Below are 16,540 nucleotides of genomic sequence, written 5' to 3'. Positions count from 1 at the left end.
GCATCAGGAGGAACTTCTGCCCTGGGAGGCTCCCAGAGCCCTGGAGCAGGCTGCCCAGAGAGGTTGTGGAGTCTCCTGCTCTGGAGCCTTCCCAGCCCTGTCTGGATGTGTTCTGTGTGCCCTGTGCTGGGTTCTCTGCTCCTGCTCTGGCAGGGGCTTGGACTGGGAGCTCTCCAGAGGTCCCTTCCAGCCCCTGACACTCTCTGGGCTGTGATCATTGCTACCCCAGCTTGAGTCTGTCCAGCACAGCTAATTCCAGCCCCAGGTTCAGCAGTGGGTGCAGCAGGTTGGGAGACTCCAGGCACAAAGCTGATCTCCACACCACAGTGGTTCTGCTTCAGTCCTTCCCAACACAAACACCCAGAGCAAGGGGAGAGTAGCCTCCAGCTTCCAAAGCCAGCCTCCAGCTTCCAAAGCCAGCCTCCAGCCACACCACAGGGCTGGGACCTCCCTGCATTCCCATCAGGGCAGTGCTTGCTTGCCTCCACCCAGTGAGGGTGATGGAGAACTGGAGCAGAGAGGTTGTGGAGTCTCCTCCTCTGGAGCCTTCCCAAGGCCAGCTGGATGTGTTGCTGTGTGAGCTGCCCTGGGTGCCCCTGCTGGGGCAGGGGGCTTGGGCTGGCTGAGCTCTGCAGCTCCCTGCCAGCCCCTGGCACTCTGGGATTTGGAGAGCAAGTGGCATGCCAAAGGGAGGAATCTTAAGGCAGAACTCTTGGGTTTCTGCCATCCTCACAGGTCTGGGAGACTAAACATCAGGTCTGAGCCAGATAGAGTCATGGTGAAGAAAGGAGAAGCAGAGAGGGAGGGAGATTCAAATCCCAATCACTTCTACCTTGTGCAACCCTGAGAGCATTTACCTTCTGAAGTGGTGTGGGAGAGCTGCAGCCCTTCCTGGCTGCCTGTGTGGAGCCCCAGAGTGCTGTCTGCTTCCCAGGCAGGGAGGAGGCTGCAGGGCATGAGGTAATCTTCCAGCTCATGTCACTGGGTAATTATTCTGTTAGGAACCCAGCAGCCTGGGCAGATCCCAAACTCTTTGGTGTTGCACCGAATTCCCCTGGCCTGGAAGAGTTTCCCATGTTCCCAGGGACTGCCTGAGAAGCTGCAGCCAAGCCCCTGGAGCTCTGCTCAGCTGTGCCCAGAGACAGCTTCAGATCTGCCACCTGCCCAGGGGCTGCCAGAGCCCTGGAGCAGGCTGCCCACAGGGGTTGTGGAGTCTCCTGCTCTGGACACTGCTCAGACCCACCTGGACAGCAAGGAAAGGGGGCAGCAAGAGAAGTGTGGGCAGCAGGGCCAGGGAGGTTCTGCTGCCCCTCTGCTCTGCCCTGCTGAGAGCACAGCTGCAATCCTGGGTCCAGTTGAAGAGAGACAGAGAGCTGCTGGAGAGAGCCCGAGGCAGAGGCAGGAGGATGCTGAGGGGACTTGAGCATCTCCCCTGGGAAGAGAGACTGAGAGCCCTGGGGCTGTTTAGCCTGCAGAGGAGAAGGCTGAGAGGGATCTGATCAATGTCTCTCAAGAGCTGAGGGCTGGGGGGCAGGAGGCAGGGCACAGGCTCTGCTCAGCTGCACCCTGGCATAGGACAAGGAGCAGTGGATGGAAACTGCAGCACAGGAGGTTCCAGCTCAGCAGGAGGAAGAACTTCTGCCCTGGGAGGCTCCCAGAGCCCTGGAGCAGGCTGCCCAGAGAGGTTGTGGAGTCTCCTGCTCTGGAGCCTTCCCAGCCCTGTCTGGATGTGTTCTGTGTGCCCTGTGCTGGGTTCTCTGCTCCTGCTCTGGCAGGGGGCTTGGGCTGGGAGCTCTCCAGAGGTCCCTTCCAGCCCCTGACAGCCTCTGAGCCTCAGTTCTAACTGAATGGAATCAGAAGAAGGAGATCTGAGCCAAGATGAGTCAGCAGTGTGCCCTGGTAGCCCAGAGGGCAAGCTGCATCCTGAGGTGCATCAGACCCAGCACAAGCAGCTGGTCAAAGGGGTGATCACCACCCCCCGGATTCACTGCTGGGGTGGCCTCCCCTGAGTGCTGTGTGCTGGAGACATTCAGAACTTGCCTGGGCAGGTTCCTGTGCAGCCTGATGGAGGTGAACCTGCTCGAGGAGGTGGGGTGGGACTGGATGTTCTCCAGAGGCCCATTCCAGCCCCTACCCCTCTGTGATTCTGTGCTCAGTGAGAGCTGCAGTTACAACATGTCAGTGGTGAAATCCACTGCAGGTTTCTGTCCTCTTGGTGAATGGAAGATCTGTTTGATCACACTTCAGCCTCAGCTGTACAGCTCCCACAGCTAGCAGGGTGTTGGGGTGGCTTAGCCTGCAGAAGAGGAGGCTCAGGGGAGACCTTATTGCTCTCCACAACTCCCTGAAGGGAGGTTGCAGCCAGGTGGGGCTTGGTCTCTTCTCCCAGGCACCCAGCACCAGAACAAGAGGACACAGTCTCAAGCTGTGCCAGGGGAGGTTTAGGCTGGAGGTGAGGAGAAAGTTCTTCCCAGCAAGAGCCCAGAAGGAGCCCAGTTGGAGCTGGCTGAGCCTCGGGGTCCCTTCCAGCCCTGACATTTCTGGGATTCTCTGATTCTCTGTGGTCAGCACAGTAAATGGGGACCAAAAGCAGCCCACAGGGGCTGTGCTGGCTTCAAACCAACCCCCAGCTCATTTGGAGACAATTCCCCTTCCCCACCCCCAGAATCAAATTGCCAGGCTGGCTCAGGAGGTTTGGGAGCAAGTGGAGCTCTATTGGCCAGCAAGTGACACCCAGGGAGAGGAGGTGCAACCAATATGTGCACACCAGACAACAGAGGTATGATACAGAGAGATAGATTTGTCATTTATAAACAGCACAGAAACTCCCCACAGCCCCTGGATGGATCCAGGGGAACCACTCACCTCCTTCCCAGCAGGGGCACCCAGAGCAGCTCACACAGCAACACATCCAGCTGGCCTTGCAAGAGCTCCACACAGGGAGACTCCACAGCCCCCCTGGGCAGCCTCTGCCAGGCTTCTCTCACCCTCCCAGGGAACAAATTCTTCCTCCTCTTCCCATGGCACTGCCTCTGCCTCAGCTTCCACCACTGCCCCTTGTGCTGGCATTGGGCAGCCCCCAGCAGAGCCTGGCTCCAGCCTCTGGCCACTGCCCCTGCACAGCTTTAGCCCCAGCAAGGAGCTCACCTCTCAGGCTCCTCCAAGCCAAGCTCCAGAGCCCTCAGCTCCCTCAGGCTCTGCTCCTAAGGAAGAGCTTCCCCTGCCTGCAGCATCTTTGTGCCTCTGCCATGGACTCTCTCCAGCAGCTCCCTGAGGTCCCCTGGCAGGGGCATGGAAAAGAGAGAGGAAAGCTGCCAGCAGAAGTGGCAGGGGAAGAAAAGAGAGCAAGAGCTGTTTCTGCCTCTGCTCTGTATCCCCATTAGCAGCACAGTGAGCTCTGCAGACCTTGCCACTCTCTTCCTCTTGCATCCAATGGTCATTTGTTTTACTTCCCAGTCTGTGCAGTCAGGATCTGGGCTGAGCTTCCCCTCCCAGCTGCAGCAGAGGCAAACACAGGCAGAGGGTTTCCCTTTAAGTGCTGGGGAGCTGCACAAACGAAGGCATCTCAAATGCTTCCCCTGGCAGGGCTCAGGCACAAACACAGGGACCTGTGCCAGCCCTCCTTGAACTGCTGCCACCACCACTAGGGCTGGATGGAGATGGTCTCAGCTTCCAGTGCCCCAAACAAGGAGAGAAGCTGCAGGGAAGTCACTGCAGGGCTCAGCACAGGGAAGCAGAGCTGGGGCCAAGGGAAATGAGCAGAGCTGCCCTTCAGCCCCTGGATCATCTGCACTCACTCAGGCCCTGACTCCATTTCAGCTCATTGCTCCTTGCCCTCCTGTTTTTCACCTGTGCTTCTGAGAGTCATTTCAGCCTAGGATGTGGAAGAGGTCTGAAGTCACAGTGAGCAGTGGCAGATTTCTGGACATCACAGCACCACAGAGCAGCAGAGGCTGGGAGGGAGCTGCAGAGAGCATCCAGTGCAGCCCCTGCCAGAGCAGCAGCACCCAGGGCAGGCCACACAGCAATGCAGCCAGGGGGGGTTGGAAAGGCTCCAGAGAAGGAGACTCCACAACCTCTCTGGGCAGCCTGCTCCAGGCCTCCCTCACCCCAAAGAAGTTTCTCCTCCTGTTGTAGCTTATTGGGTCAAGCATAAAGAAAAGTCCTCCAGAGGCTGGAGGGTCCCAGGGGGTGGGCAGCTTGTCCCAGGCTGCTGTAATCTGTTACTCTCTTCCATTTCCCTGTATCTCTCTGGTTTAATTTCACACCTTGGGAAGGGTTAAAATATCCTTCCTGTCCTTTGGCCCTGGGCAGCTCAGGGCTCAGAACGTGGACCCTGGTGTGGCAGGTGCTGCTACAAACACACTTAGAGACTCATGGAGTCCTTGAATCATTGAATCATGAGTCACAGAATCATAGAGTCATGGAACCACTGAATCACAGAGCCACAGAATGGTGCAGCCTGGAAGGCAGCTGCAGAGCTCAGGCAGCCCAAGCCCTCTGCACTCAGCAGGGACAGCCCCAACTCCAGCAGCTTGCCCACAGCCCTCTCCAGCCTCCCCTTCAACAGCTCCAGGCAGGGAGCCTCAACCACCTCCCTGGGCAACCTCTGCCAGGCTTCCACCACCCTCCTGCTGCACAACTTCTTCCTCACCTCCAAGCTCAAGCTGCTCTGCTCTGCTTTGCAGCCCTTGGCCCTGCTGCTGTCCCTGCAGGCCTTTGCCAACAGTCTCTCTGCAGCCTTCTTGCAGCCCCTTCAGGTCCTGGCAGGCTGCTCTGAGCTCTGCCTGCAGCCTTCTCTTCTCCAGGCTCAATACCCCCAGCTCCCCCAGGAGAGGTGCTGCAGCCCTCTGCTCGTCTCGGCGGCTCTCCAAGGTACTGCCAGCAGCCTGTGGATACTTACTGGATGGAGACACTCAGGGATGCTTGGTAAGGCTTGAGGTCATGGTGGCACATCCCAAGCCCTGACCACTCTGCTGCCTAAGCTCCACTCTCAACCTCCCCAGGGGCAGCTTGAGGCTCTGCCCTCTTCTTCTCTCACTAATGCCCTGGGAGAAGAGAGCAGCAGCAGCCTCTGCACAAGCTCCTTGCAGGGAGCTGCAGGCAGCCAGGAGCTCTCCCCTCAGCCTCCTCTCTTTCCCACTAACCATCCCCAGCTCCTTCAGCCTCTCTCCAGCAGCTTTCTTCTCCAGGCCCTTCCCAGCTTCCTTCCCCATTACTCACAGGGAGTATTTCTGTGCACACATTTGAGCCTTCTATTTTTGGGCACTGCAGCATTGCTCACAAGCCTTCAGCTTTTGGTACCTTTAAACCCCCACCCCACACACCCTTCTGTGCAGGACTGCTGCCCCACCTTGTTCCCCAGCCAGGGAATACTGCTTTATTCCTTCATAAGAGCAGAGCTATGCAGTAATCCTAATGAATCACAGCCCTCAGCCCCTTCACCACTTCCCATATTGCCAGAATGAGTTTAACATCAGAGAGCATCAGAGGCTGGATCACAGAATCACAGAATGTTAGGGCTTGGAAGGGAGCTGCAGAGAGCATCCAGTGCAGCCCCTGCCAGAGCAGCAGCACCCAGGGCAGGCCACACAGCAATGCAGCCAGGGGGGGTTGGAAAGGCTCCAGAGCACCAACATCAACTCTGCAGCTGGCACCAAGCTGAGTGGTGCTGCCCATACCCCAGAGGGGCAGGATGGGATCCAGAGGGACCTGGACAGGCTGCAGAGGAGAACCCAGCTGAACCTCAGGAGGTCCAACAAGAGCAAGTGCAGGGCTCTGCAGCTGGGCTGGGACAATCCTCACTGGCAGCAGAGGCTGGGGGAGGAGGGGAGAGAAAGCAGCCCTGAGGAGAAGGACTTGGGGGTGCTGGGGGGGAGAAGCTGGCCAGGAGCAGGCAGGGTGAGCCTGCAGCACAGAAGGCCAAGGGCAGCCTGGGCTGCAGCCAAAGCAGCACTGCCAGCAGAGCCAGAGAGGGGATTCTGCCCCTGTGCTCTGCTGAGACCTCCCCTGCAGGGCTGGGTGCAGCTCTGCAGCCCTCAGCACAGCAAGGACCTGGAGCTGATGGAGAGGCTCCAGAGGAGGCCAGGAGAATGCTCAGGGGCTTGGAGCAGCTCTGCTGCCAGGCCAGGCTGAGGGAGCTGGGGGTGTTGAGCCTGGAGAAGAGAAGGCTGCAGGCAGAGCTCAGAGCAGCCTGCCAGGACCTGAAGGGGCTGCAAGAAGGCTGCAGAGAGACTGTTGGCAAAGGCCTGCAGGGACAGCAGCAGGGCCAAGGGCTGCAAAGCAGAGCAGAGCAGCTTGAGCTTGGAGGTGAGGAAGAAGTTGTGCAGCAGGAGGGTGGTGGAAGCCTGGCAGAGGTTGCCCAGGGAGGTGGTTGAGGCTCCCTGCCTGGAGCTGTTGAAGGGGAGGCTGGAGAGGGCTGTGGGCAAGCTGCTGGAGTTGGGGCTGTCCCTGCTGAGTGCAGAGGGCTTGGGCTGCCTGAGCTCTGCAGCTCCCTCCCAGCCCAGCCCACTCTGTGGCTCTGTGACTCATTCCCTATTGCCTCACAACTTACTATTCCCAGAGCTCTTCCCTGTTTCCAAACTCACCTGGTCAGGACCAGATAATTAAGTATGCAAATCCTGCCTGCTGCTGAGAGCAGGCTTTCCATTGTCTGCTGGGAGGATCCCTGCATGTCTGAGCTCGACAGATGTTCTCACAAGCTCCAGCAGGTCTCACAAACCCCAGCTGGGCATTTGCCAGGCTCTAGCCTGTTGGCAACTGCATTCACTCCACTGAGAAGTGCAGAGCAGCAGTGCAAATTAATTGGCATGCACTGGAAGCCATTTCCAGGGAGCCCAAACTCCTTATGATGTTGTAAAACAGCCTCTTGAGTTCACAAAGTACTTCTCACACCCCATGCCTTACATACACCTCTAATACCCAAGAGCTCTAACTCAGTCTTAAGGGCTCAAAACACACAGTCAGGGGAATGAAGGCAGCTCATGACACAGGAAAGGATCAGAGGCTCAGAGGGTGTCAGGGGTGGAAGGGACCTCTGGAGAGCTCCCAGTCCAAGCCCCTGCCAGAGCAGGAGCAGAGAACCCAGCACAGGGCACACAGAACACATCCAGACAGGGCTGGGAAGGCTCCAGAGCAGGAGACTCCACAACCTCTCTGGGCAGCCTGCTCCAGGCCTCCCTCACCCTCACCCCAAAGAAGTTTCTCCTCCTGGGCAGCTGAAACCTTCTCTGCTCAACTTTGTCTCCATTGCTCCTTGGCTTCTTGCTGTGCAGCACCCACAAGAGCTTGGCCCCCTCCCCTTGACCCCCAGCCCTCAGCTATTGATAGACATTGATCAGATCCCTCTCAGCCTTCTCCTCTGCAGGCTAAACAGCCCCAGGGCTCTCAGTCTCTCTTCCCAGGGGAGATGCTCAAGTCCCCTCAGCATCCTCCTGCCTCTGCCTTGGGCTCTCTCCAGCAGCTCTCTGTCTCTCTTCACCTGGGCAGCCCCAAACTGGACCCAGGATTGCAGCTGTGCTCTCAGCAGGGCAGAGCAGAGGGGGAGCAGAACCTCCCCAGCCCTGCTGGCCACACTTCTCTTGCTGCCCCCCAGGCTCCCCTTGGCTCTCTTGGCCCCCAGGGCACATTGCTGTCCCATGCAGAACTTGCTGCCCCCCAGCACTCCAAGGTCTTTCTCCCTGGAGCTGCTCTCCAGCAGGGCAGCCTCTACCCTGTCCTGGTGCCTGCTGTGATTCCTGCCCAGCTGCAGGACCCTGCTCTTGTCCTTGCTGAGCTCCATGAGGTTTGCCTGCAGGCAGCTCTCAGCCTGTCCAGCTCTGCCTGGACCCCAGCACAGCCTGAGGGCTGTCAGCCTCCCTCCCCTAGCTCTGTACCCTCAGGAACTTGCTGAGGTGCTCTCCATGCCTTCAGCCAGGTTGTTGATAAAGACACTGAGCAAAACTGGGCCCAGCACTGCTCCCTGCATGGCAAGAGTGCCTCTGCACTGCAGTCCCTGCACACCAAGCCATCCAGGCACACATCTGAACCTGCCTCTCCCTTACTGCTGTCATGTGGCTGTTGCTCCCACTGCCCACAGCCACTGTGGCCTTCTGCAGCCACATTCCATGGGGCTGAGGAGCTGATCCTGCACCTCCACAGAGCCATCTGCCAAGGCTTAGTGGCAGTGCCCAGGAACAGCTTCAAGCTGGTGCTGTGTGGTCCTCTGCCACCCACTGCAGACAACCAAAACCTCTTCTCTCCTATTTCTTTTTCCCTCTGGGCTGTGCTGGCTTGCACAGCTTTCCTGGGGCAGCAGCACCCTGCTTGCAAACCCTCAGCTGCTCTGGCTCCACTGCAGTGCATCTCTTTATCTTCACTGGTCTTAAACAATCTCCCTGCACCCAGCACTGATCCCTGGGGGGCACCACCGGCCACAGGCCTCCAAGCTGACTCTGTGCCACTGCTGACAACCCTCTGAGCTCTGTTGTGGAGCCAGTTTGCAACCCAGCTCACACAGACCAGCCCTCTGGGCTGCATTTCTTGAGCTCTTCTGTGAGGATGGTGTGGGAGACAGCATCCAAAGCCTTGCTGGCAGCATCCAAAGCCTTGCTGGCAGGAACCTGTGCCCTGGAGCCCTCATCTTTTCCCTGGGACTCCTTGCAGACAGGGAGTCTGCATCCTCCTGGTAGCCACCCGTTCTGTACTGCGCCCTGGTACACCAGAGGGCCAGCACTCTGCTTCTTAAAACAGCAATACAGCAGGAGTTAGAGGAGGAGAAAAGAAGCAGAGTGTCTCCAGTTCTGCAAGATCCCTTCAGGGAGCTCACTCAGGGGTTCAGAGCGCACTGGGCTGCCGCTGGAGAATCAGAGCCCGTCCTTAACTTCCAGCCACTACAGACGCCCTTTGTCAAACAGGTATGGGAGAGCTGTTGAGCCCAGGCGCTCAGCTAAGCCCAGCCTGCAAGGCCAAGCAGCGCTGACACAAGCCCTGCCCTCAGCCTGCCCTCTGTGCCCAGCACCCCGCGCCCAGCACCCCGCGCCCAGCACCCCGCGCCCAGCCCTGCTCCCACCGCGGCGCCGCCGGCGCAGATGTTTGCGCTGGGAGCCAGGGAACCTCTCTGCCTAAGAAAACACTGAGCGAAACGATCACAACGTTCTGCCTTAGTCAGGACAGCCTCCCTCGAGGCAGTTAATCCCCTGCTGTTGCTGTCGCCACGCGAGGAAAAATACAGAGCAGGTAGCGGAGCCAGCCCGGGCGGCAGCGCCGCCGACCCTGCGGCCGAGCCGCGGCTCCAGCCCTCTGGGCAGGCAGCAGTCCGCGACTCCAGCGGCAGCCTCACTGCCTGGCTTTGCATGACACATGCACAGGGAGTCACAGAGCGGGAGGGCTTGGAAGGGACCTCTAGAGACCAGGGACTCCAATCCCCCTGCAGGATCACTTGGGGCAGGTTGCACAGCAATGCGTCCCGGCGGCGCTGGGAAGGCTCCAGAGCAGGAGACTCCACAGCCTCTCTGGGCAGCCTGCTCCAGGGCTCCCACACCAAAGAAGTTTTCCCTCGTGTTGAGGTGGAATTTCCTGTGTTCCAGCTGGTGTCTGTTGCCCCTCATCCTGCCAATGGGCACCAGAGAAAGAGAGCCTGGCCCCATCTTCTTGACAACCACCCTTAGAGTGCTTCTGAACATGTCTGATCCCCCCTCAGCCTTCCCTTCTCCAGGCTGAACAGCCCCAGGTCTCTCAGCCTCTCCTCATAAGAAAGACCTTTATTCACTTAATCATCCCCAAGGCCTCCTTGGATGCCCTCCAGCAGTTTCCTGTCCCTCTGGAACTGAGGAGCCCAGAACTGGACACAATACTGCAGAGGAGGCCACACCAGGGCAGAGGAGAGGGGGAGGAGGAGGTCCCTGAAGGAAGCTCACCAGCCCTGTGCATGCCAGCAGAACACTGCCAGCACTGTGTCAGCCTCCCTGTGTAACTCAGCAGGCCCAAGGGAGAGATAAAGCAGCACTTTCTGGGCACTAATGTATGCAGCAATGATGTCATTGAAAGATGCCTGGGAGACAGACAGAGGGTCCTCCCCTCAAGGGTGACAGCTGGCCCAGTAAACCCCCCTCCAGTCTGCCTCTGCTCACATCCTTAGTCTGACATCAGCCACAACAACATCACTGCATCCTGTCTCTCAGCATCACAGTAGCACAGAGGCTGGCAGGGAGCTGCAGAGCTCAGCCAGCCCAAGCCCCCTGCCCCAGCAGGGGCACCCAGAGCAGCTCACACAGCAACACATCCAGCTGGCCTTGCAAGAGCTCCACACAGGGAGACTCCACAGCCCCCCTGGGCAGCCTCTGCCAGGCTTCTCTCACCCTCCCAGGGAACAAATTCTTCCTCCTCTTCCCATGGCACTGCCTCTGCCTCAGCTTCCACCACTGCCCCTTGTGCTGGCATTGGGCAGCCCCCAGCAGAGCCTGGCTCCAGCCTCTGGCCACTGCCCCTGCACAGCTTTAGCCCCAGCAAGGAGCTCACCTCTCAGGCTCCTCCAAGCCAAGCTCCAGAGCCCTCAGCTCCCTCAGGCTCTGCTCCTAAGGAAGAGCTTCCACTGCCTGCAGCACCTCTGTGCCTCTGCCATGGACTCTCTCCAGCAGCTCCTTGAGCTCCTTCCTGACCTGAGGGGCCCAGAGCTGGACACAAGATTCCAGCTGTGGCCTCAGCAGGGCAGAGCAGAGGGGCAGGAGAACCTCTCTGACCTCCTGACCACAGCCCTGCTGATCCCCCCCAGGCTGCCATTGGCCTTCTTGTCCCCCAGAGCTCATTGCTGGCTCAGGCAAGCAATCAATCAGTTGGTTTGAGTCTGGTTTAGTTTTGTATCAAAATATTGCCAGAAAGGGTTTGAAGAGGAACTTGTTGAACTTACAAGGGCAAGCTCACTGCTCACAGCACCACAAATGCCTCCAGCTCATTTTCTCCCCAGAATAGGAAGGGTCCTTTATCCACTGCTGAATCCTCTGCTGGGTCTAGCCCCACAGTCTCAGTCTGCACATTTGAATAAGTAAAATCTAAATGTGGCAGCCAGCACCTCCTGGAGACTTAGCATTCAAAGCCACAGGCATGAGAAGCAGCCTGGGTTTACTTGCATGCAGATCTGAGGTGCTAGCAAACAGCCTCCTGAATGAGCTGCCTGAGGCATGCAGCAGGACTGCTGCTGTTGGGCTGGGACACGAGCAGATCAGGTGCATGAATGCTGTTTAACACGGGGAAGAACACTGAGATCAGTTGGTTTGTGGTTGTTACAATCAGCCACAGCACCTCAGGAGGTTTGCAGTGGGTTTCTGCTTTCCCACTGGTGGCTGGAGGAGAAGAAAGCTGCTGGGGAGAGGGTGAAGGAGCTGGGGATGGTTAGTGGGAAAGAGAGGAGGCTGAGGGGAGAGCTCCTGGCTGCCTGCAGCTCCCTGCAAGGAGCTTGTGCAGAGGCTGCTGCTGCTCTCTTCTCCCAGGGCATTAGTGAGAGAAGAAGAGGGCAGAGCCTCAAGCTGCCCCTGGGGAGGTTGAGAGTGGAGCTTAGGCAGCAGAGTGGTCAGGGCTTGGGATGTGCTGGGCAGGGAGGTGGTGGAGTCCCCAGGGCTGGCTGTGTTTGAAGGTGCTTTGGCTGTGGGGCTTGGGGCTGTGGTTCAGGGCTGAGCCTTGCAGAGCAGGGCTGATGGTTGGGCTTGGGGACCCTGAGGCTCTCTTCCAGCCTGAGGGTTCTGTGATTCTCTGATAATAACATAAGAAACAGTCCTGCTGGCAACGGGAAAATAGAGTGGATAAATGGCACTCAGCCTGAAGCAAATCCTGCCCAAGCACAGGTCTTGACCCCCAGCCCTCAGCTCTTGAGAGACATTGATCAGATCCCTCTCAGCCTTCTCCTCTGCAGGCTAAACAGCCCCAGGGCTCTCAGTCTCTCTTCCCAGGGGAGATGCTCAAGTCCCCTCAGCATCCTCCTGCCTCTGCCTTGGGCTCTCTCCAGCAGCTCTCTGTCTCTCTTCAACTGGGGAGCCCCAGACTGGACCCAGGATTGCAGCTGTGCTCTCAGCAGGGCAGAGCAGAGGGGGAGCAGAACCTCCCCAGCCCTGCTGGCCACACTTCTCTTGCTGCCCCCCAGGCTCCCCTTGGCTCTCTTGGCCCCCAGGGCACATTGCTGTCCCATGCAGAACTTGCTGCCCCCCAGCACTCCAAGGTCTTTCTCCATGGAGCTGCTCTCCAGCAGGGCAGTCTCTACCCTGTCCTGGTGCCTGCTGTGATTCCTGCCCAGCTGCAGGACCCTGCTCTTGTCCTTGCTGAGCTCCATGAGGTTTGCCTGCAGGCAGCTCTCAGCCTGTCCAGCTCTGCTTGGACCCCAGCACAGCCTGAGGGCTGTCAGCCTCCCTCCCCTAGCTCTGTACCCTCAGGAACTTGCTGAGGGCACTCTCCATGCCTTCAGCCAGGTTGTTGATAAAGATATTGAACCTCCCTATCATCCTCAGGTCCTCCTGGCATAAGCAGCAGCTAGCTCCAGGTGCTGTACCACCTTCTTTGACCCTTACCATCAGCCTCCTTGCTTCCCTCTCAGCCAGAAGCTGGGCAGCAAGCTCCTCTTGCTCTCCTTCTTCATCAGCATCCCCAACTGCACTGGCCAGAGCGCTCCCAGGCTGCTCCCAGACCCCACATGCCTCACACTTTCAGCACTAGCTGCTTGTTTTCAGCATTGCCCAGCAGCCTGCCCAGCCTGCAGCCACTCCCTGGGCCAGCCCAGGCCCCTACACCTGCGCCCAGCGCCAGCACAGGGCAAGAATGTTTTCAACTGCAGGACTGGTTTCACTTGGTTAAAATAAGGCTTCCTATTTTAGTACCCTCTAGGAGCTGTGGTATTTTGGGAGCAGCAAAATATTTGGGGGGTGGGGGGGAAGAAACACGTTAAAAAAGGCAACTTGAGATCCTTTGCCGGCCAGCTCCGGGCTCTTACCTCTCTCAAAGACCATCTCCCTTCTCAGGACGGTCACATTATCCCTGACGACTTCTCCCCGGACGGTGACCTGCGCTGGGCTGTCCGGCAGCAGGGCCACCCCCACGCTCAGGTTTGCCCCAGGCCTGATGTTCCAGGGAGCTACCACCAGGAACGTAGGGCTGGAAAATCCAAACGGGAAGAGCGAGAAGGGGCAGGGAGTGAGACACCACCGCCCAAAATAAACTGCCAGCCCCCGCGAAGCAAGGTCGCAGAGCTGCCGCGCTGGAGGGGATGCTCACTCCCAGGCGCGGCGCAGCGCAGCGGGGCCCTGCCGACGCCGGCGGGGGAAGGCAGCGCTGCTCTGCCCCCTCCCCAGGCAGGCTGCCGGGCACGGAGGGAGGCAGGGGGCTGCGGGCACGGAGACAGGCAGGAGGCTGCGGGGCACGAAGAGAGACAGGAGGCTGCGGGCACGGAGACAGGCAGGGGGCTGGCGGGCACGGAGGCAGGCAGGAGGCTGCCGGGCACGAAGAGAGACAGGAGGCTGCCGGGCACGAAGAGAGACAGGAGGCTGCCGGGCACGGAGGCAGACAGGAGGCTGCCGGGCACGAAGAGAGACAGGAGGCTGCCGGGCACGGAGGGAGACAGGAGGCTGCCGGGCACGGAGGGAGGCAGGAGGCTGCCGGGCAGGAAGAGAGACAGGAGGCTGCGGGGCACGGAGGGAGGCAGGAGGCTGCCGGGCACGGAGGCAGACAGGAGGCTGCGGGGCACGGAGGCAGACAGGAGGCTGCCGGGCACGGAGGCAGGCAGGAGGCTGCCGGGCACGAAGAGAGACAGGAGGCTGCCGGGCACGGAGGCAGGCGGGAGGCTGCCGGGCACGAAGAGAGACAGGAGGCTGCCGGGCACGGAGGCAGGCAGGAGGCTGCCGGGCACGGAGGCAGGCAGGAGGCTGCGGGGCACGGAGGCAGACAGGAGGCTGCCGGGCACGGAGGCAGGCAGGAGGCTGCCGGGCACGAAGAGAGACAGGAGGCTGCGGGGCACGGAGGCAGACAGGAGGCTGCCGGGCACGGAGGCAGACAGGAGGCTGCGGGGCACGGAGGGAGGCAGGAGGCTGCCGGGCACGGAGGGAGGCAGGAGGCTGCCGGGCACGGAGGGAGGCAGGAGGCTGCCGGGCACGGAGGGAGACAGGAGGCTGCCGGGCACGAAGAGAGACAGGAGGCTGCCGGGCACGGAGGGAGGCAGGAGGCTGCCGGGCACGGAGGGAGACAGGAGGCTGCCGGGCACGAAGAGAGACAGGAGGCTGCCGGGCACGGAGGCAGACAGGAGGCTGCGGGCACGGAGGCAGACAGGAGGCTGCCGGGCACGGAGGCAGACAGGAGGCTGCCGGCACGGAGGCAGACAGGAGGCTGCCGGGCACGGAGGCAGACAGGAGGCTGCCGGGCACGGAGGGAGGCAGGAGGCTGCCGGGCACGGAGGCAGACAGGAGGCTGCGGGCACGGAGGCAGACAGGAGGCTGCGGGCACGGAGGCAGACAGGAGGCTGCCGGGCACGGAGGCAGACAGGAGGCTGCCGGGCACGGAGGGAGGCAGGAGGCTGCGGGCACGGAGGCAGACAGGAGGCTGCGGGCACGGAGGCAGACAGGAGGCTGCCGGGCACGGAGGGAGGCAGGAGGCTGCCGGGCACGGAGGCAGACAGGAGGCTGCCGGGCACGGAGGCAGACAGGAGGCTGCCGGGCACGGAGGCAGACAGGAGGCTGCCGGGCACGGAGGGAGACAGGAGGCTGCCGGGCACGGAGGCAGGCAGGAGGCTGCCGGGCACGGAGGCAGACAGGAGGCTGCCGGGCACGGAGGGCAGCAGCCTCCGGGCAGCCCCCACCGCCCCCCGCTGCCTCCGCGCCGGGCGAGGAGAAGAGGGAAGGGGAAGCGCCGCTCCCCACGGCCCCGTCCCGCCCGGCCCCACGTACCCGGCCGCCGCGGAGCCGCAGAGGAGGAAGAGGAGGAGGCCGAGGAGCAGGGGGGTCCGCGCCATGCCGCTCGCTGCCCGCCGCTATGCGCAGGGCCGGGACACGGGAGGAGGCTCCGCGGGCGGGGGAGGGAGGGAGGCAGGCGGCAGGGAGGGAGGGAGGGACGGCAGAGGAGAGGCTGCCGCCCCGGGGCAAGGCGCGGCTCCGGCGGCCAGACCGCAGCAGAGCCCGCGGGGGCGTTCCTGGGGTAGGCACCGGGAGGGGGAGCGGGGCAGGGGAGCCGGGCGGCGGGATGTGGAATCGCATCGGATGGGTTGGGTTGGAAGGGATCCCAAAGATCATGGAGTTCCGAGCCCTTGCCTTGGGCAGGGACACCTCCCGCTAGAGCAGGGTGCTGTAGGCGCCGTCCAACCTGGCGCTGAAGGCTGCCGGGGCTGGAGCCTCCACATACACACGTCTACATCCACGGGTGCCTGCCCACTCCCCACGGCCCGCCCACCCCTCATCTTCAGCCGGATGCTGCTGGGGAGCTGGTGGGATTGCCAGAGGAGCACAACAGCCTCCCAAAGAAACACGGAGAGGAATGTTACCGGCTGGCACATCCAGCAGGGGGGCAGCCTGCGGGGAAGCTGCCTGCTTATTGCTGGCTTTGCGCTCTGGAGACCTGGGGAGACTTGGAGAGACTTGGGGAGACTTGGAGAGACTTGGGGAGACTTGGAGAGCCCATCAAGGCATGGGGCTCAGACTCAGACTGAACTGAGGAATGGTTCTGGGTCTAAGCTGAGTGCTGGTGGGAAATGAAAGAACCTCAAAGCTAGTTGGATGTGAACTGGCTGGTGATTTGGAGGAGAAATCTGTTAGAGAGAGGCTGAAGGAGCTGGGGATGGTTAGTGTGACAGAGAGGAGGCTGAGGGGAGACCTCCTGGCTGCCTACAGCTCCCTGAATGGAGGTTGTGGAGAGTCCATGGCAGAGGCAGAAAGATGCTGCAGGCAGTGGAAGCTCTTCCTTAGGAGCAGAGCCTGAGGGAGCTGAGGGCTCTGGAGCTTGGCTTGGAGGAGCCTGAGAGGTGAGCTCCTTGCTGGGGCTAAAGCTGTGCAGGGGCAGTGGCCAGAGGCTGGAGCCAGGCTCTGCTGGGGGCTGCCCAATGCCAGCACAAGGGGCAGTGGTGGAAGCTGAGGCAGAGGCAGTGCCATGGGAAGAGGAGGAAGAATTTGTTCCCTGGGAGGGTGAGAGAAGCCTGGCAGAGGCTGCCCAGGGGGGCTGTGGAGTCTCCCTGTGTGGAGCTCTTGCAAGGCCAGCTGGATGTGTTGCTGTGTGAGCTGCTCTGGGTGCCCCTGCTGGGGCAGGGGGCTTGGGCTGGCTGAGCTCTGCAGCTCCCTGCCAGCCCCTGGCACTCTGTGAATCCATGAATCTAAGACTCTATGATTCTGTGAGTCTGTATCTGATTTTCATAAGGAAAGACAAAAACGTGATGATTCTCTTCAGGGCTGTAACACCTGACTGCCTTTTGTCTGAGTAACTCAGCACAGAGGATGCCAGCCCTGTGCTTCTGAGGAGGCAGACTTCCAGCACTGGGTGGAATGTCTGAGCACATCAGACTTGTGCCAGAATCCAGATGAATCAAAACATCCTTGTGTCTGGTCCA

General features: G+C 60.5%; 1 protein-coding gene across 1 annotated transcript in view; it reads right to left on the bottom strand.

Moving 5' to 3' along the window:
• Window positions 1-14,959, bottom strand: part of CD109 (CD109 molecule) — an 82,807-nt gene extending 67,848 nt beyond the window's left edge. Inside the window, exons 1-4 of the mRNA XM_054162487.1 lie at window positions 14,118-14,959; window positions 13,902-14,015; window positions 13,380-13,853; window positions 12,953-13,113 (exon numbers count right to left, since the gene is read on the bottom strand). Coding sequence (XP_054018462.1) covers window positions 12,953-13,113; window positions 13,380-13,853; window positions 13,902-14,015; window positions 14,118-14,959 — 1,591 coding nt within the window. The remainder of the gene's footprint in view (window positions 1-12,952; window positions 13,114-13,379; window positions 13,854-13,901; window positions 14,016-14,117) is intronic.
• Between the last annotated feature and the right edge of the window lie 1,581 nt (window positions 14,960-16,540).

This window comes from Dryobates pubescens, chromosome 6 (assembly GCF_014839835.1).
Source record: "Dryobates pubescens isolate bDryPub1 chromosome 6, bDryPub1.pri, whole genome shotgun sequence".
Lineage (NCBI taxonomy): Eukaryota > Metazoa > Chordata > Aves > Piciformes > Picidae > Dryobates > Dryobates pubescens.
This window is presented reverse-complemented; position numbering and strand designations above follow the sequence as displayed.